Source organism: Branchiostoma lanceolatum, chromosome 9 (genome assembly GCF_035083965.1).
Source record: "Branchiostoma lanceolatum isolate klBraLanc5 chromosome 9, klBraLanc5.hap2, whole genome shotgun sequence".
Classification (NCBI taxonomy): Eukaryota; Metazoa; Chordata; class Leptocardii; order Amphioxiformes; family Branchiostomatidae; genus Branchiostoma; species Branchiostoma lanceolatum.
In genome coordinates this window covers 4,268,578-4,289,508 of record NC_089730.1, presented here as the reverse complement: position 1 = coordinate 4,289,508, position 20,931 = coordinate 4,268,578, and the positions used below count along the sequence as shown (strand labels likewise).

At 43.6% G+C, this 20,931-nt stretch overlaps 1 protein-coding gene across 1 annotated transcript; it reads right to left on the bottom strand.

Annotated features, from left to right (window-relative positions):
- Positions 1 to 384: 384 nt before the first annotated feature.
- Positions 385 to 18,754, bottom strand: LOC136442167 (uncharacterized). The gene is made up of 10 exons (XM_066438851.1): positions 18,649 to 18,754; positions 9,995 to 10,082; positions 9,519 to 9,599; positions 8,375 to 8,455; positions 6,884 to 7,300; positions 4,990 to 5,406; positions 4,612 to 4,679; positions 3,456 to 3,618; positions 1,949 to 2,094; positions 385 to 1,166 (listed from the first exon to the last, which is right to left on the bottom strand). The coding sequence occupies exons 2-10, from the start codon at positions 10,053 to 10,055 to the stop codon at positions 1,149 to 1,151; spliced, it is 1,452 nt and encodes a 483-aa protein (XP_066294948.1). The 5' UTR covers positions 10,056 to 10,082; positions 18,649 to 18,754; the 3' UTR covers positions 385 to 1,148.
- Positions 18,755 to 20,931: the final 2,177 nt, after the last annotated feature.

The following is a 20,931-nucleotide window of genomic DNA, read 5'->3' as shown; positions in this document are numbered from 1 at the left end:
GATCCTCATGATAATTGATATAGGTGGACAGGGATCAAGAACACGTAGGTCAGGTTCGATAATGGGCCTCCTAGTGACTTCCTACCGCAGTACAGTGGTGCTTCAATGGTGGGTAGCTCAGTGATTTTTCAGTGGTGGGTAGCTCTTGGGGCAGGAAGTAAGTGGTGGAAGTTTGGGCCCCCTAGCGGCTTGTTGAAATACTTGTGCATGAAGAATGTGTATCTGTATAATTAAAATATGACGTTACATTGTTAAACTGTATTTGTTGTATCACTTCGGTCGAAACCGAAAGCAGAAGGAAATCAAGAGGATCCCTAACTACTGATCCTTTTTTGTGAAGACCGTAATCAAAAACATAACATTGATTTCCCTAGGCCTTATATGTACTTGGGACCTGCCACAAGCTCCTGATATCATGTAAGCTAGTAGTACTATAAAGAAGTACAGTCAAACTTGGTATAAACAACTACTCAAGGGACTTTGAAAAAGTGGTTTGCGGCTGGAGGTGGTTGTTATGGAAGACAGTTTGGTTACCTAAACGATAACAGACAATTCGGCTTGCCCCTGAGGCGTCGCCAAAAATGCCTACTGCTGATTATAGGGTAATGGTTTATATAAATGTTTGTTTTCGTAGACTTACAAACAGATATATAGATATGTTAGTGATTCCTGAACAAAGAAATTATCATCTGAATTAATCAAAGAACTGTCAAGCCACCAATGTTTGCTCCTAAAACAGCCCGAAAGATGGTTTCTGGTTGGCTGGGTGCCGCTGTCAATCAACTTTGGTTGTGAATTGGGACATGAAGGCCCTCTAGCGACGCCGGCAAAAAGTGTTTGCTGGTTGGAATTGGGTAAGACGGTTGGTTGGTTTTGACAGGGTAAAATTGAAGTTGGCTGTTTTAATGTTATCTATGACAGGAGGTTGTTGCTTGTGCCAGGTTTGACTGTAATCGAGTAATACATTGTAGAGTAAAAAAAGTTACACTCCGTAGTATATGAGAGAAAGTATACTAGTAATTGTGGTTACAATAATTGCAGTTTTGCGCATCTAATGCGGAATGATAAGCATGCGGTCTATATTGTTCTTATTCATAATCATTGCTCTTGCCAAATCTTCGCCAGTCTTTCAGTCTTGAAACAGGATGTCACTCGTTAGGGTTAGGCTGCAATGGAAAGAAAAAAAAAAACATCATAAAAATGTATCAGTATTTGCCTCTTGACATGAGTAAATATTTCGTCCCTGCATATAATCTGCAATATGGCAACGAATGGCAAAGTGCATGCGCGACCATGTGCTGTATGTGTGATTTTCTTACTTGTCACATTAAGTGCATGCAAACTTTCTTACAGTTAACGACAGACTATAGAATTAGTAGCATCTTAGTGAGTATCCTCTTCACTTTGGCGTTTTTCTCATAGAGATAGACTAACTCGTTTAGCGAAGAAGAGCTAGCAGAGGAAAGGAAAAAGACCCTATTGGTCCAACGTTCTAACCATTACGCCACGCCGACGCCAGTCCCTGTATTATTATCTCCATGAAAAATGGAGATATTGTTTTTGGCTTGTCTGTGTGTCTGTCTGTGTGTGTGTGAGTGTGTTTCCGGACTATTGTAGTCAGCATAACTCAAAATCCTCTGGATGGATTACGATGATATTTGGTATGTGGGCGGGTGTTGTGAAGTCGAAATTCAAGGTCGATTTTGGGCCCCCTGGTATGTAACCTTGGTACTGCAGCTTGCTCTGGAACTGCAGGGGCGTTATTGTAAAAATCTTCTAAGGAGAATAACTGAACAAAGGAACAACGGATTTCCGTGATATTAAGTATGCAGGTATCTTAGATAGAGATGTGCACAATGAAGTGCAAATTATTTGTTATTGTATCCCCTTCTTTCCAGTGAATCCCACATCTTTCCGATTTACCCTCGTGTGTGTGTGTTTATCCTACCTCAAACTCCTCTTCAGCGGTGCGGACATCATTCTGCTTGAGTGTCTCCAGAATCTCCGCCAACATCCTTTTCTCTGGATCTCCGTCAGGCCCCCCCTCTTCTAACTCCTGGGGGTCAGTACCCCCCTCTTCCATCTCCTGAGAGTCTGCATGAAAATGACAGCAATGGTTTGAAATTTGATGCACAGCGATAGGTAGGTAGGTAGGTAGGTAGTCGACGTGGTAGTCGACGGGATCGACTGGTCGACGTGGTAGTCGACGGGGTTATACCGCCCCTTGCGGGGTGACATACCCTTTCGTTGGCTGATACAAGACGGGGATGCGCCAGGTCTCCCGTCTGGGTGAATGGTGTAAATCACCGTATGGCTGATACGATATGGAGGCTCGCCAGGCCTCCCTTTGGGTGATTTGTAGTGAATCACCAACTGCAGACAGAAGGATTCGGACCATCACACACCGGGGCATACCCCTACTCTTTTTGGAAACGTATGGTGGGTTCTTTTACGTGCGCGGGGTGCGGCTCTACCCAAACACGGGACCTCCATTTAACGTCCTATCCGAGGGACGTCCTTAACCCGAGATGGGCTAGGTACTCATTTACACCTGAGTGAAGTGAGGAAAGTCGTGTTAAGTGCCTTTCCCAAGGGCACAACGTTGGGGCGCAAGTTCGGACGTGTCTCTGGACACAACCCGGGATTAGACCCCGGGTCCCATTGTTTGACAGCCGCGCGCTCTACCAATTGCGTTACGCGACGACACTAGATATGCACAGCTATAGAAGGCGTTATAGTTTACAGTAACGCATAGAAGTGTGGGTTTTATTCCTCTATGTCCAGTGAATTCAACACCTTTTCGATTTAGTCTCCAACATGTACCTCCAGCTAATCGGAAGACTCTAAAAAGATAATAAAAGTATCTAGCTTTATCTTTCGATTCTATTGTCTAGTGTCTATTGCATCTTAACAACTGCATGGACTTTAAAACACTGTTATTTTCACTTCATCTCTTCTAGTATTATCAGTGCTTAAGATATGGTTGGTATGAAAGGCTGCATGTTAAAGAGCTCTGATATTTGTTTATCCACTTACTTGTTTTGCAGCACAGCACGAAATCCAATCTTAAATTTAAAGTATGCGTAAAGGCCGTGGATTTATCGAAGCATGTTTTACATATCCTTTACTAATGCTTTACGTGTGCTTAAACTGATAAAGAGCAGATTTCATACTTGGACCAGAAGGACTGGGGTTCAAGCCCCAGGTAGGACACCTCTGGACAAGAGGCGCATTGAGTCATACCAAAGACTTTATAAAAATGGTACATACTTCTGAAACAGTATGGAAGTTAAACACACTTCACTGCCAGTGGACTAGCCCCCTGCTACAGTGATTGCACCACAGTGTGGCCCAGGGCTATGAAACGGAGATGGACACCGCCCTATACATCAATAATGGTGGGAGGATTTGAACTATTTTAACTATTTTTTAACTAGATCTGAAACTTGGTTTACCGGATTGCTCATCCTCATCCGGTTCTGGAGGACAGGACCACATGCCGTCTTCGTCCTTGATGGGTTGTTGGTCGCCATCTTGTCCACAGTCCACCTTCGTGCACCCCTCTTCACCCAGGTCACAGAGGCAGTTTTCTTCACCAGACACCCAGCTCTCTCCGTCCTGTATGGATATGTATATACTAGTAGTCCATATCAAATATGTGTAAGCAGATGTGTGTAGGTAGAGGAATCCCTTAGCTTACTGAGAAATGGACATGGAGTATGACTAAGGCTGTGCAAGGCGGCACAAGGCTGTCCATTCCCCCTGAGACTTGCTACTTTCTTCATCATGTACCTTTGTGATTTATCTTGTGACTCAGTCTGTCAGGGAAGATGTAGATGTAGATTGTGAAACATGTAAAATGAGTAACCGACTGTGTTAGGTAATACAGACTGGGATTAAGGATAGACAGGAGAGGACATGCAGAGTGACGTGAAATAAAGATCTTTCCCATCGGCCACGGCAACAACTGGAGTCTGTCTTCCCTTTCCATCGGATAACCTCTCCTGCTATTTCCTTACAGATACATCCACACATTTGTATGCACATGTTAAGTCCTATCTTCGACAGGTTAATGATTAGGTCCCAATTGGAAAGAAAGTTAGCGCGAGCTTTTTTTTTTTTTTGTAATTTCGGGCGTGACTCCTACGTGGCCCCGTGCAGCTGACAGACCTTTTTTGGGCCCGGCCAGGACCCCGCATCATTTTAACTCGGACTTAAAATCAACGCGGGAGCCGGTGACAAATAGACGGTGTGAGCTAATCGTGCGGGAGGTATACCATCCCACCCCCGTACCCGGCAGGTTAACGGTACACATTTGTGGCTTCGGGGCCCGACCTGGACTACACCCGGACCCCCGACGGGCACCGGTGCAAATGGGACCGAAGCATTAGGAGGTGGGAAGGCGTTAACAGTGGCTTGCAAGGTTTTGCGTGAAAATGACAACATTTTGCAGACATGACATGAAATAAAACACATGAAAATAAACAAACAATAAAATAAACATTGTTGGTTGCCCCCCCCCCCCACACACACACACAAACTGCCAATCTAGTCAGGGAGAAGTCTGCTTTATCTACATGTAGTTTCTGTCGTAATAGAGTACACACTTACCTTATGTTCTCCACAGTCCTGGCCCTCAATACCCCTCACTTCAGCAGTCCTCTTTTTGGTCACCGTACCTGGAAAAAATATAAATTCAATCTTAATGTCTGTCTACCTGTTCACCTCTCTCAGTTGCCCCCATTACACATTTGATAAAGCCATATAGATATTAAAGGGAATTTATGCTAGGGTCACATTTCCAAGCCGGGGCCCAACAAAGGATAAAAGCTGCATATCAAGTACATACATAGCGTATGGTAAGGAATAATTTTCAAGAGTTTTGTGTGTTTTGTCGTCTCCTATATCATAGTTTTCGTCCCCGCAAGCTGCCCGGCCGGGCCCCGGGTTGGAAATGTGACCCTAGCATTAGGCAAACTGACAACATACCTGCATAGACTTCGAGTTCGCACACTGTGAGGATACGGCCGTTGCCAGGCAGACGGATCCCAACATACCGTCCTCTCAGTCCGTTGCAGTTGATGGCATCCGTGTCCAGATTAGTCGGGATGGTGTGATGCCCGCCACAACGCGGGTTCTGGTTTATGTTTGCGTTGTTTCCAATGTGGATGGTGAAGGGGTTGAGTCGTCCACTGCAACAGTCCCTGCGATTGAAGAGGGACACCCACTGGACTGAAGTGGTCCTACCGAGGTCCACTTGCAGCCAAGGGTTGGACATCGCCGGAGTGTGGGTACAGCACATGCTCGGCCAGGCACGGGCCCTGCAGCCGTCCGTCGCTCGGGAGGCGTACCCGTTATGTGCGACAGCCGACTGGACAGTTGGTTTTCCCAACGCCAGGTTGGGAGCTTATAGGGAATAAAACAGTACATATTAAAGGACCTCAAAGGTAGAAACAACGCGGGAGTACAGCCACGATCAGTTGATGGCTTAAGCCCCCCTTTCACTGGACCCGCGTCGCTGCGTCCTAAACTGGATTTGTGTTACTCTTGACTTGATAATGGGAATATCATTCAAAACGTACAAGTTTGACTAAAAAGACAACAAAACAAACATAGCTTAAAAAGGTTCGTTATTGTCGATGAAATTCGTTGAGTGCTTTGTCAATTCGATCGGCCACAGCGACGCCGCCAGCGTGCCACGGGTCCAGTGAGAGATCTAAAATCGTCGTGACACTTCTAGAAGATCACGTATGATGATCTATTGGGTCCACAGTTATGTTAAAGAACACTAGATGACTATTCCAGAAATTTGGAACAAAGTAAAGTCTTCTCAATAGAGTTGAATTTGCTTCTACTGACTTAATCCCCGATCGCACATTGCCGACCATGGCCTCCCGGCCTTCCCCCCAACTATGGAGTGGGTCGGGAGTGTGATATCCAGAAGTGTCGCCGAGCAGAAGTGTCTCCAGATGGCGACACTTTTGGATATCCCAAAACTGCTCCAGAGCGGATTTTGGATAGAGAGCGGTTTTTGGATACAACAGGGAGCAATGCCGGCTGTGCTTGGCGGTTGGTCGGCGCGGTTGGCTGCGCGCTAGCCGAATGTTTTGAAAATGTTTAAATCATACGGCTGTGGACGGGAGGTCTGGAATAGGTTGGCTGGTGGTTGGCTGGTGGTTGGGAGTAAGTCGGCAGAAGTCGGGTGTGGTTGGGAGTCAAATTTGACTCGTAACCACGTCATTACCACTGCTGACTTACTCCCAACTAGTTCCCAACCTACCCATGACTCACACCAGATTCTTAGACAAATCTTTACTGACTCGTTCCCAACTAAGAAACCTAGAGGCCGTATTGAAACTACTTGTGATTCGAATTTGATCACTCGATGATGTTAACAACCTAAAAGTACGGATCATTTTGATTTTAAAATGTGCCCATCTTAATTCGCGAGAGGGTTGGCAATCGATTAAGAGTTAGTCAGGAGGGATTGAGCGGTCTGTGGGTAAAGATCGGGATGGTTGGAAGTGAGTTTAGAAAGCATTCTGGGCTTGGTCGGGAGTTTGTCATGTACTGGTTGGGAGACGGTTGGGAAATGATTAGGACATGGTTGTCGCTAAAATATGCTGCTTCCGACCTACCGCCTATATTGGTTGGCATGTTCGGCTATGTGCAGCCAGGTACTCTCCAAGCAGAGGTGTGGGTCTGGCTGATGGTTTTTGACGTGTTTCAGGCGTTTTTGTAGGGCTTTCTAATGTCTACACGGTGGGTTAGAGAGACCAAAAACATGACCAAGTAGAAAGCCAGACAAAAACGCCTAAAAACACGTCAAATACCAGCCGGACCCACTCCTCTGCTTGGAGAAGAAAGCCACGGATTTATTTACCTGCATAAACCTCCACTTCGCACAGCGTCAAGATTCGGCTCTTCCCCGGCAGTCTGATGCCCACGTACCTGCCCCTCCGCCCGCGACAGTTGACAACATGCTCGTTGTTAGTCGGAGGGAAGCCGTGGTGCCCGCCACACCTTGGGTTGCTAGCCACGGCAGTCTTGAAGCCAACGTGGACGTCGAAGGGCGTGATTCTATCATGGCAGCAGTCACGACGGTTGACAATGGCGATGTGGTCGACTGTGACAGCCATTCCCAAATCGACATACCACCATGGGTCGTTTTCTGCATTTGTATGTGTGCAGGAGGAGCGTCCCCAGAGGGGGCTTCTGTTTCCGTCGACAGCTCGCCCGGGGCTTCCTCCATGGGCAACACTAGATTGGAACGTAGGTCTTCCATTTGCAATGTTCGGGCCTGAAAGTAAGGATATATACACAAAATCATGACCAAAGCGTGTCCAGAACACGAAAACACCGAACCCGAAAGTTCCGCTGCAGTATCATAGCAAGCCAACAGGGGGCCCAAAATCTGAGGTCTCAAGAAGACCTACTCACATACCAAATATCATGACAATCAATTAAATTTAAAGCATTCTCGAGTTATCGTGAGACACAGACACACACACAAACGCTGTGCAAAACATAACCTTCTCGACAAAGGTAATTATGATATAGCCAGACGTCATTGACCAATCAGAAGGCTCCATTTATGGGTCATTATTTTCCCATCTTGACACCATTTTACGGGTCATTAATCTCCATACACTTACCAGTTGTTCCAAGGTTTCCATTGGTCCAATTTTCGGGAACGTTACCGTTACATTGGAAGGTATGGTTTTTCATTCAATTCTAAGGAACTTTCTGATATAGACATACTTGTGAAATATTGTTGTTAACCTGTCCCCTATTTTACATATGGTACAGCCCTCAAAGAAAACAAAGCAGCCATCTTGGTTTTCTTCTGGGATGTGTCGTGTTATGATAATAACGTTAATGACCAGCGTTCATTCGGTGTATACGGTGTGATATGGCATGGTAAGTTATTATAACCACCTCATAAAGTGCCGAGGTCGCGTGGTTTTAGGAACTAACCATGTCTTATCACACCGTATACACTACTCTCCAAGCAGAGGTTACGAAAACCCCGGCCACTACTACCCCCACACCAAAACCTCTGCTTGGAGAATACGTATACATGTACACCTCATGGTGGGTCATTGACCCTATATTCATAGGTACACTTTAATAAATGGTTCCATGTATGATGGTTGACAGATGTACTTCTGTACTCTTTGTACCCGCATGGACCTCCGCTGCTTATTGCCGAAGTAGAATAAAGATGAAATAAATGCAATATGCCACTGTTTATCCATTCCTCTGTATTTTCATACCTGTAAGATGCCTCTATGAAAGAAGCTTAGCGAAAAAGGTATTAGGTGTATATGTCATGGACCAACCTCAGTTTATAATCAATAAAATTTACACTTACGTAGTGCTCCGTACTGACGTAGGGCCATGTCATCATCACCGACGTTGTTGTCCTCAGGATCGACTTCTTCCTGCACTAAATCTGTGTTAGAAAATAACATCAGTGGATAAATGTTGTGCAAAGAACGGTAGACTGAACGAACCACTTTCTAGCCAAATTACATAGCTCTACACACAAAGATGTATTTTACTCAATAATATGAGCATCGTCAACCAAGAAGAACCCCTTTGATGTCAAAAAAGGTATTTTCCATGTTATAACTGTTACAAATAAGTAATCGTAGCAGGTCGCGTAGATGCACATATATTTTTGAGACTGAACTATGTCATTTTGTTGTTCAGATTTACTTTCTAGCAACAGAGTTGTTTGGAAGACAGTGAAAATCAAAGCCAAGTTTTTGTAGACTACTTCCCCATTGATTTAGAGAAACGAAGTTTGACAGTCGATAAGTGTTTGGCGACTAAGAAGTGTGCAAAGTTTCCTCTCTCTCTCTCTCTCTCTCTCTCTCTCTCTCTCTCTCTCTCTCTCCCTCCCTCCCTCTCTCTCTCTCTCTCTCTCTCTCTCTCTCTCTCTTGAATTTTTTATTGAAACACCCTTGTACTCCTTTCTATTTCTGACGGAATGTAAAGGGGTGGACATCGATTTCAAATCAACTCAGTCGCGCATACAAGCCTGAACAATAAAAGATATTTCAGTCTCAAGAAGAGATATGCCTTTAACTTTCTGCGAAATACATTTCAACTTATGGGATGAAAAATAAACTTGCAAGGATTTCGATACAAGTGGCATAACTTAATGACTCCACTTCGTATAACAACCCTATTTTTGTAGCCTCTATAGTAGGCTCTCTGGGGCCTGGGGGGGGGGGGGTCAGCAAAAGTGTATTATAAGCCATAAGACACCCCCCCCCAAGGCCCCAGAGAGCCTGTTATGGAGGCTACTTTTTCGGTGCAAAACAAGGAGACGATTAATGTGTTCCTCTTTCCATTCTTTCCTTTTTCCTTACCATATTTACCAAGTTCACCATACGCTGCTTTTATGATATAAGGTAATGGTACATGCAGCTTTTGTCTTATGGAATATCTGAGCATGCAATGATGGAACCTTGTTCATGACAGAAACTGAACGAAAAAAAATTCTTAACCTTCAATCTCTTTAAGTAGAACCTCCGCTTTCTTGATGTCTTCATCATTGAGCTGTTGGTCCTGGGAAGACATGGTCTTGGCTTGTGATATAAAAAAAAGTTGAAATCATATTTAGACTGATATGCAACATCAAACGCGCGCACAATACTACACATGTAACGTCATTATAGTTTTATGCAGAATAGATTGACCTTGAAGAGAGGCAAATATCCAAGCGATAATCCACATTTCTATTGTTTCCTTTTATGTCAGCGACAACAACGCTGTAAAAATTAAACCCTGCCTCATTATAAGTAAAATTCTTAAAAAATAAAGCACGTTGTATTTATTTGCCACCCACTTCTGCATTTCAAGCAGTACCACAGTACCATTACCTTACATTTGCATCGAATTCATTTCAGTTTGCTTCATTTTTCGTTCCATTTCGTTCCATTTTATTCCATTTTGCCCTTCTGTACACCCAGTGAATGTTTACCTGGATACACGGCTCCAGCCAGGAGTGTCAGTGCCAGGACAAGCGCGAAGTGACCGGTCATCTTCAGTCTTAGACCTGTCCAGTGCCTCTGTATGTGAGACGAAACATCCAGTGGGTTATTGTAAATGCAGAAATGTTCGCGGTGGTTTTATGTTCGCGGTGAATTTTCAGCACGAACTTAAAACCACCGCGAAACTTTTTGCCCACCTATGACTGTAGCACTATTATTGTTTCAAACGCGAAATTAAGACCACCGCGAACACTCCATTTTCTCCCGGCTACCGCGAAATAAAAACCACGCGAACTTACATGCATTTACAGTACACTGTGAGCTTTATCGTTGCAACATACAAGTAGCGATACTTCTCACGGAACAAAAGATCTGCGTGTATTGTAACTAGATATATGATTAAGTTTTAAGGAATCCTAAGTATACAATGTCAGCATAAAGATGACAGGAAGGTTCTTGGTTGTCCAATGTTTTCAATGGTAGATAGTATCAACTGGCTTCTTGTACTAATCTAGATACAGGAAGGTTCTAGGCTATAGAATGCTGTCAGTAATAAACAGTATCAACAGGTGGTACAATATCGGGGAGTCGGATATGTCAATTGTACAGCTACATCACGCTGCTCCGCAGCGTCGAAAAAAAAGATCGTCGCTTCAGCTTACCCCACCCAAATAGCGTTGGAAGCCTTTGTGTAATACGTGCAATACATTAACAGATCGCTTTGTGGCGCTATTTGGTTGAACTGCGGATCCTGGGACCGAGAAGAGGGAGGACTGACCGCGCGCCAATCAGGGAACTGCTTGCGCAAAGTACCATGGGTACGAGGTGGGAACTCGCTCCCGTAGCGAACTCCCTTCGTGACATAACTCCCCTTTCTGAGGTGCCAACAATAAGGTACTTCGTAAATCTCCGTTTCTTAGAACGTATAACACGTAGACCGCCAGCAGTGGAGAGATTTCATTGAGAGCCATGCTGCCCCGACGGCTGACTAAGCTATGGGAGAGAGTGAGTGAGTGAGTGATAACAATTGTACAACATTTTACCCCCAAAATCGCCAACTCGCATTCTGTTTTAGGCCGTGCTAGTCAGAAGAAACAACGGTTCAACCAATGAGGTTTTATATAGGTTCTATATAAAACCTTCTTGGTTCAACTAACAATGTAGAAGATCGCCCATACTGGTGTGAACAGATAACTACTGAGGATCTGTCAACAAAGAAACAAAACAAAAGAAAACAGACAGCTGTGAATTCCAGAAAGTTTATTTTGTTGAGCTTGATGTGATATAGGTTCTAAGCCCACGATTTAAATCCTATGGCTTCTCCGGGGCGCTGGGTACGAGCGTGCAGCTACATGGTGAGGAGTTGAATGTCTTATACGATATTAAGTCGCTATTTCACGGATTTTTTGCATAGATGAATAGTGTCGGGACATGACGTAAATACACGGAACGTTTCTCCTTTCGACTGAGGTAATGTTTTGTTTTGCCTTTAATTGCAATTAGTGAGGTCTTTCGTCATTTTTGTACATACCATTAAGAAGCTATATTCGTCCATTTACATGTACGAAAAAGTATGACTGCCTGGTTAATTGTTGTGTTTACCTTTTTCAACTTCAAAACAGTGTGCTTGCTCCGATTCGGAGTTTTGTCGTATGAGCTTTGCAGAATTTTTTTGTGGACTGACAGGAACTAGTTCTCTATATGAAAGTCTGTTTTTACTTTTGGATATGTCTCCGCAATATTTGGCATCGACAGTAGGGTTCAGCCAAAGAACTACTGACTTTCACTTGAGTGACAAATCAGGGGACCCCGGATTCGAACTCAGGACCACTAGATTCTGGGCCAAACACCCTGCCACTGCGCCACCGACACGCCACAAATCCATCTATACACCTTTCTCACGCGGCGGACATGATAGAATGAAGACGAGGCCAATGAGGCAAAGAAGCAAAAATAATGTACAAATTTAGTTTTGCTCCTAAATCATATCAAATTTCAAAATATGATATCCAAGTATCAATACAGTGATTACAACTAAATGCAATGCACAAAAAAGATGCAGCAATTTATAATTAGAGCTTTGTTGACCGATCCCATAGTCCCCGACCTCCTCCGTCAAAACATAGAAATGCAAAATAAAAACATAGAAATGCAAATATTTGACGGTCATGAAGCCACTTCCTCATTGGTCGATTCTCTAATTATCAGGTAATCATTGGCTAAACTGCTAATCGTGATTGACAGTTAGGATCGGTCTAATGTTTGCCACAAGGGCATCGTTTCCATTCTATCATGTCCGCCGCATGGGAAAGTATACGCTCGATCGTGCGCGACTTCCCCTGGGCTGACAACCATTCAGTAAACCAACATACGTGACAGGTGTGCACTGCCGGAACGGCTGTATAAACAGACGCACTTCACGCAGCGCACTTTCAAGGGTCCATAATGTGACGTTACACATTCGCGAGTGTTTCGCAAGCCTACAAAAACCCCGGCGACGGTGACTTCTCCCATTACAATGAAGCCATATTTTTTTGCATCACGGACGTCGCAATACATTTTGATTGTGTAGTTTGAACTAATTATGTATAGAAATGACTAAATGAATTGACTTTCAAAATCCGATTTTCGGGTCCGAATATTACTTGGGTTGCCTTTAAGTGACCAAGGAGGAACCCAAATTCCTCTAAGTTAGTCGAGAATAGTGCTGCATACCTAAACTCGAGTTCAGCTTCAAGTCCGGGTTCAGATCAAGAGGTTAAGGTTCAGACTTAGGCTGGCCTTACAGAGAGATGGGTTGTTGTAGCTGATTTCGGCTCGAGCATTTATCTGTTTGTCGAATCAGATGGGACGCTGGTGAAACAAGAGAAGCCACTAGTCAAAGCTACTAGTCAAATACAAGTTATTTCGCTACATGGTACAAGTTATTTCGCTACATGGTTAGTTTTTCGCTACATTTGAATGTTATTTCTCTAGATGGACTAGTAACAGTAGAAATGGTTTTCGGCTACATTAACGTATTATCAATGAATGGAATCGGACATCCGCTGAAAACTCTTCGGCCGCATGAAGGTGTGAGCCCGATGGTTTTCATACGGGGGACAATCACGTTTCATACAGCGTGCGTAGAGATTCAAGAAGAAATAAACTTATTTCAAATACGCGTGCATTTTACGTACGGATTTTCTGAGCGAGTAGATTGTGATACGCTGCCATACATGTGTTTCGTAGTAAATTTTCGAGACTGTACGGAATTTAGCGGGGGGGGGGGAGGGCCTGTGCGTACGGGGGGGAGGGCCAAGAAAAAAAAAGAGCCGGGGGGAGGGCCAAGGAAAAAAATGTCCTGGGGGGAGGACCAGGGAATTAGAAAAAGAAAAGAGGGCCAAGAAAAAAGACCGGCCAAAACGCGTATTGGGGCAAGTCTAGGGGCCGAGGATCAACCTTATATCAATAATTCGATCAGCTGAAAAGACAGCTCTGTTAATTCTATACAGATCTTGACTTTATAGTACAGATAATATTATTAGAGATTAATTAAGTTTAAGCGCTGCAACGATACAAGACTTACCTTCCAGCCAGCACAGAAAGCGGCGCTGGCAATCGAGGTCCGGCCGGGCATCCTATCCCGGGAAATTTAGGATTTTCAAGCCATCACAAAACCTTTAAAACTAAATGGGAACGCCTCCCAACAAATTTTGAAAACGCTGGAAATCGGTAGACTATGCTGTGTTTTCAGGTACGTGACTACCGACCAAGTTTCAGATTGGACATGGAAAATACTTTTACCGTAAAACCTTTGATAAAACCGGTCGCCATACATACATCCGTATCAAATTCCAGGTCATTTGGTTTGAATACAAGGACACAGGAGCCAAAAATGTACTTTTTTGGTCTATAAATGGCAAAAAAATCGAAAAATTAACGCTTTTTAAGTGATGTATGCAAAATGTATTACAAAGGCCATGTGTAAATATATCATAGGCACCCTCACACCAAAGTCCAGGCTATTTGCTTTAATTACCATGGCACAGGAGCCCAAAATGTACATATTTGGTCCGAAAATGGCAAAAAAGCACATTTTAAGTAATGCATGCCAAAAATGTAAATAGAGTCCTGTCGACATAAATCATAAGCATCTCCATACCAAATTTCAGGTCATTTGGTTTAAATACCTGGACACAGGAGCCAAAATATACATTTTTGGTAGGAAAATAGCCAAAAAGGCCGTAAAATTATTTCTGGGCAAAAATTGAGATGCTTCCATATCTATATTTGTTAAGAATACATTCAACTACATGTGTACCAAATTTGGTGCTTTTAGACAAATTTGCACAATTTTTCAGCTATGCCGCTGGACTAATATCAGTTATGTTCCCGTTGATTTCATTTGTTCTCGACCAAAGAGTTCCTTTTTATGTCGCTAAAACTGGGGTTTCCCCGTGAACGTTACTACTATGGAAAGCTATAAAGTAAACATGAACTTACAAGTAAATTTCCCAGACTGTAGTTTATTTACAAACATAACGTTACCACTGACAACCAGCGTAACCTTGATACCTATACCGCTTGCAGGATAACAAAGTATGAAACTAGATAGAGTAGATCCATTTGTGGGTCGAACAAGAAGGGCAGGTAAATTACCGTCAAAAGGTTCCACATGGCATCAAGGCCGGTTCAATGTAGGGTCGATGCTAGAATTTAGAAAATTGATGATCCTTCGGTGGCAAAATCGTAACCGCTAGCCATGGAAACTTGTGTTTCCACAGAAAAGCCGCGTGCTTCGGTTCTCAGTTTGCTTTCAACCTGTGCTTACTATTCCCGTTTCCTACGTATGTGTCGTGCAGTCGTGCTACTTAGATATGAGGTCTTTGCTTCATTTTTCACGAGCAAATTTAGCAAAATCGCGACACAACTTTGGACAATATGGCTGTACTCACTGCCTCCAAGCATAACAGAGGGAGATCTCGATCACGTTACATGTTGATACCGTTGTTATACTTGTCTATATAAAATATAAGGATTATAAAAAGTTTGGGAGTGATTCTAGTGATTTGTATTGATTCTGGAAAAGATATCAACTTTTTATGTATCGATGTGTTTGCCTTTGTGCTTTGTTACGTTGTGATGCTGTCAGCATTCAGGCGTTTCAATAATGGCTTTCATGTTTGGCACGAGTTCATCCCGGTTCAAGATTTAACGGCTTGTAGAATCTTAAGCACCGCGAAAAACCGTATTGCTGTTATTAAAACATTAAGAGCCTTGACGCACGTAGGGCAATCACAAAACTCAGAATTGGCTGTCATAAATTAAGTATAGAAACGGGGAGATTTCAAAAACTTCCTATCGACCAGAGGGTTTGTCCATTTTGTCCAGAGCTAGTTGAAGACGAATATCACTTTTTGATGGTATGTCCCAAATATTTTGATGTACGTAATTCACTATACTCAATGCTATCGTCGGATCTACCAGGATTTATCTCAATGGACTTGAATAGTAAATTTGAGTACATAATGAAATGTGACAACCCATGCATGGTATACATTGGGAAGTATATCAAAGAATGTCTAGACGTTAGAAACTCCTCCAATGATTGTAAAATCCAATAGTCATCCCATACTACTACACCATATTGTATAAGATAGACTACTACACCATATTGTATAAGATAGACTGATTAGCCTAATAGAATGTTATCTATGTACCAGTGAATGCCATACTTTGTACCTTGTACAATTGTTGTGCAATAAAGTTATTATTATTATCAAAAGGGCACAATGAGGGGAAACAGCACCATATTTGATTGGTTCCACTGTGTCAGTGGCCCCGCGTAAGCTTGATGTTTTTGAGGCGTGTCGCCCACCGCCCACTCACGGGCTGCTGACACGGCGTAACCGAGAACTCTGGAAGAACGTAGGCTTCCTTCTTATGAAAACAAGCTAAGGCTGTTGTTCTAAGATTCCTGTACTACTGTTGATGGTAATAAGCTAGCCTGGGTGTCATCCTATTTCTACAGGGGCTCCTACAATCGCTACCCCAGGGAGTGTAGGATCCCCGGTTGAAATAGGATGTTACCTAGGCTAGAAATAAGCCGCACTTTTAGCTTCTTTTTTTGGACGCATTTACATTTTCAGACATAGTGGCAAATCATGGTACGTTTCATCAAGCGTCTACATCAACACCGAGAAGTGCCAGCGTGGGATCTTTCCCACCATGTCACACAGCTTCAGTGTAAAACACAAAATGACCATGCGCATTTCTAAAAAAATTTACCGACCTCGCAGCAATATAATTAATCTGTGGGTCGAAATGTCAAAAAATGTCAAAGTTAGATTTGGCCTCATTTGACGGGCGGACGCCCCCTATGTCGGATCGGACTCTACGTAAAAAATCGCTATCTCACCGTAGTTTTTTTTGCTCAGAAATGGCTCTAAAATGCACGCACCAGAGAGCATCTAGATTTTAAAAAGTTTAAGGGGGAGCCCCGTTGTGGTTGCGCCCCCCAACCGTTCCTCAAATCCTGGATCCGCCGATTGGTGGTGGCAAGTGAATTACAGAACGGATGTATGAAGGAATGATAGATATATTAAATCACATCAGGTTTTTAACGGTACGTGATGATAAAGTTCACGGTACAGATGTAACCGTAAAAACAGTGAACATATTTTAATAGTTACAGCGAAAGAAACAAAAATTACAGTACCTTGAGCATACATACAGTAGTTCTATTTGTGTAATTTTCGAGCATCTTTTAATAGTTTTTGGGGCAAATTTAATGTTTCAGAAAGGGGGGAGGGCCAAGGAAGGGCTTAGTCGGGGCCCCACGCGACATGCCGCGGCGAATCCTGCTCGCTGTCCCCGGGGCATGTCGCTTTGGGCCCGGCCCCGTCTCGTAGAGGCTAGTCCCGTGGAACGATATAACTTACACCAACCCCGTAAAAATTACATTCCAATGTAGTGGAACAACTAACCATGTAGCGAAAGAACTTTGTGCCATGTAGCGAAAAGACTGGCCATGTAGCAAAAATGACTGTAGCGAACTGACAATGTAGCGAAACAACATGTAACCGTCTGCGCGCCCGCCACGACAGTTTTTCCGACCGGTCACTTTATCGTCAGCTCTCTCCACCACGCACGGGGTAGAGAGGCGACGGGCGGCCTCTCTTCAGGACAGGTGTAGAGCCAAATCCTTGAGCTGCCAAATACGTGAGAGGTCAGCTACTGCACCTGAGCACGATACTTGGGGGGGGGGGGTCCAGTATACGTGAGAGCAGCACATGTGTGGAGTTAGGCCTGTTGTCGATGGGGGCAGGGCAAGATTTACGGCGGAGCTTCCATGTAAGACATTAGGGTTAAGATTAGGACTAGGGAAGGGGTTTGGGAGTTAAAGTAAGAGTTATGGTTAGGATTAGGGTTAGACTTATGCTTGAAAATTACCAGGTCCCACGAATGTTTTGCACCTTATATAGAGTACTCCTCTCACCTACACTGGAGCCCCCCCCCCCACCCTCCCCCAAAAAAGTGTCGTGCTCAGGTGCAGTAGCTGGCCTCTCACGTATTTGGCAAGCTCAGAAATTTGGCTTGACACCGGTCACTTAAGCTTGGTGGTAAGCTCTCTCCATCGCACACAGGGTTGAGAGGGGACAGGCGGCATCTCTCTCAGTCGACAGGAGCAAAGCCTGTTAGGTCGCGATCGATCAGACTGGGCTTGACCCATACTTTCCTACATCTCATGGTCTTTGCTTTGAGTCCTAAACTCCAGAAGGCGGTGTTATTTTCCACTAGATCATGTATCAATCAATACATAATCAGCAGATTTTGTACAGAATTCAGCTTGTGGTGAATTACACTAGGTGTGTTTTTTAAAACAATATGATACTCACTAAACCCCTGCAGACCCTACCAGTGTATTCCCTATGCGTAAACATACATCTTTAAACGTGGATATTTTCGGCGTAAATGAGGGTGGTTAAGCACAACAAGAAGGCCAATTGTTAATAAGATATAAAAGAACACATAGCAAGACGAGTTTTTCTTAACCACCCTGACATTCTTTTTGTAATCTAACTTTTGTCAGGCATCGTCAGGCACATTGTAAAAACACATAGGCTGAGGGTCACCTGGGAATGTGATAGAATACTGAATGCTTTTGGATGCGCACGGGACTAGTGGGTACTTTATCGTGTACTGTAAAAAATATTCATTTCTACTTCCTAAAATTACCATCCATTGGAAAATAACTCCCCCCTCTGGAGTTTAGGACTCGTTTAACCCGGGGGTACGCAATCTTTCCCCGCCGCGCTTGGGAATGACTCTGTGTAGCAACTTTCTTTTACCAAAAGTATGCAGAGCCACGTCAAAAGGTACGCCATTTCCCGTATGCATAAAAGGTTTTGGACACGAAATGGAAAGATATTTAGAAAAATGATTCCACCAGCACTTCTTTAGAAAGAGAAATTTCAGGTCTGTTGAAATTCGGTATCAGTTTCTTAAGAAAACACAGCTTGAAACAGTAAAGTTCCATTTTAAAAATACTGATTCTCAAACTAAGAAGTCTAGAGGGCCAAAGGCTTCACATTCGCTTGGGAATTATTCCAGACTTTGTGTAAATCTTAAGATTAAAAAAACAAAAACGGTCAGAACTTACTTTTCCTGCTGGCTGTGTGGGCTAAGCGCGGTGAACGAAGTACCTGAAGTGTAGCTATGCTCTCCCGGACTGGTGCGCTAAGTGTCCAATTCAACAAATTTATAGCAGTACGTATGCAAATTCCCTGTCAATCACTCACAGTATGCCTTTTAAAGGAAACTTGTTCCTCCACGCTTTGGCAAATAGGAGGAAGCACTTCTATGATTGGTGAAATTACTGTAAATACAGATAAGTTCACGGAGATTTTATTTCACAGTAGGGAGAAAGAAAATGGCGTGTTCGCGGTGGTCTTAAGTTCGCGTTGGAAACAATAGTGGCGCTACAGCCATAGGTAGGCAAAAACTTTCGCGGTGGTTTTAAGTTCGCGCTGAAGAGTTCACCGTGAAACCCGTGATCATAAAACCACCGCGAACATTTCTGCATTTACAGTAACTAGGGGTAGAATTCTTAGGGAGGAGCTTAGGAAAGATTACAAGTGAATAGCGCGAAGACGTATTCTAGGTAAAAAAACAAACAATAAATCGTTAGACACAATCTCAAGTTTACCGTCTACTTCACAACAATGGAACAAAATCACCGTGAATCCTTAATTTTGATCAACACATACCAGTTGCAGTATGTTCAAAACAACTGCCGCGAGCACGTTAGATTCATGTACCTTTACTGGCAGGTGAAAAAGCAATCAACCGTCAGACACGATCTCAAGTCTACCGTCTACTTCACAACAATGGAACAAAATCACCGTGAATCCTTATTTTCAACTAACACATACCAGTTGCAGTATGTTCAAAACAACTGCCGCAAACACGTTAGATTCATGTACTTTTACTGGCAGGTGAAAAAGCAATCAACCGTCAGACACGATCTCAAGTCTACCGTCTACTTCACAACAATGGAACAAAATCACCGCGAATCCTTATTTTCAACTAGTTGCAGTATGTGCCAAACAACTGCCGCGAGCACGTTAGATTCATGTACCTTTACTGGCAGGTGAAAAAGCAATCAACCGTCAGACGCGATCTCAACTTCACCGTCTACTTCACAACAATGGTACAACATCACCGTGAACCCTGTTTTTGTAACCAACACATACCAGTTGCAGTATGTGCCAAACAACTGCCGCGAACACGTTAGATTCATGTACCTTTACTGACAGGTAAAAAAGCAATCAACCGTCAGACGCGATCTCAAGTTCACCGTCTACTTCACAACAATGGAACAAAATCACCGTGAATCGTTAATTTTGATCAACACATACCAGTTGCAGTATGTGCCAAACAACTGCCGCGAACATGTTAGATTCATGTACCTTAACTGACAGGTAAAAAAAGCAATCAACCGTCAGACGCGTTCTCAAGTTCACCGTCTACTTCACAACAATGGTACAACCACACCGTGAACCCTGTTTTTGTAACCGACACATACCAGTTGCAGTACGTGTCAAATGATATATTTCGCCGCTGACATATTCTTTCACTTGCAGCCAAACAACAAAATGCCAAGAGGGAGACGAGAATCCTAGCGCAGACAAAGGATAGGGCACAAGTGTTAGGGCCCTGTCACACTTGTGCGTATATTCAAGTGCGTATGAGTTGCGCATCAACATTTCTTTGGTTTAAGTAAAGTTTGAGGGAAGAAGTTTTTTTTTCACTTTTAGCCATCGTTGTGCAGTCTGGTTATCGAACCAAAGAAATAACTTTTTCGGCTGCAAATTTAACCTAAACCAATACATGTTAATGCGCAACCCATGCGGACTTGTATATACGCACAAGTGTGACAGGGGCTTAAGATAAAACATCAAGCTTAAGGTTCCTCTCAAACAGTCCATAAGGGTGATACGCTGTGTGACCGTGACCACGTTGGCTGTAACACACTATCCTCTACCAGGCTCCTCAGGTCGCTGGAAAAATAGACGGATAGCATGCCAGAGAAGTTAGTCCGCTATAGAAGTTACAGTTTGCGACCTCTAGATGGATGGTATATTGGACCCTTTCTCCGTAGCCTTCCGTAAGCCCCCGTCACAAATAAGAAATTCAGCTCGGCCGACGTGTTGGCGAGCTTCAAATGTGTCTTTTCGGCCGAAGTACGGCCGACTTCCTATCGATTACGCGGGCATCGGGCGATTTTTAGAAGTCAAAACTGATCCAAATATCGGCCTTTTACCGGGTTAGTCGATTCTGATTCGTACATGTCCAAGAGATGGTACCGTCTCATGGGGGATTTCTGGTTATTAGTGTTCGACGGACGTCGATTGCCCGATATTTTCATTAGAAAATACGGTCA

Bases quoted from the DNA above. Each gene is read 5' to 3' on its own strand.
- LOC136442167 (XM_066438851.1), bottom strand. From the start codon at position 10,055: ATGACCGGTCACTTCGCGCTTGTCCTGGCACTGACACTCCTGGCTGGA. The intron at 5,407-6,883 runs GTAAATAAATCC...ATTCCCTATAAG, and splicing joins CGAAGTGGAGGTTTATGCAG to CTCCCAACCTGGCGTTGGGA. The intron at 4,680-4,989 runs GTATGTTGTCAG...TATTTTTTCCAG, and splicing joins CGAACTCGAAGTCTATGCAG to GTACGGTGACCAAAAAGAGG.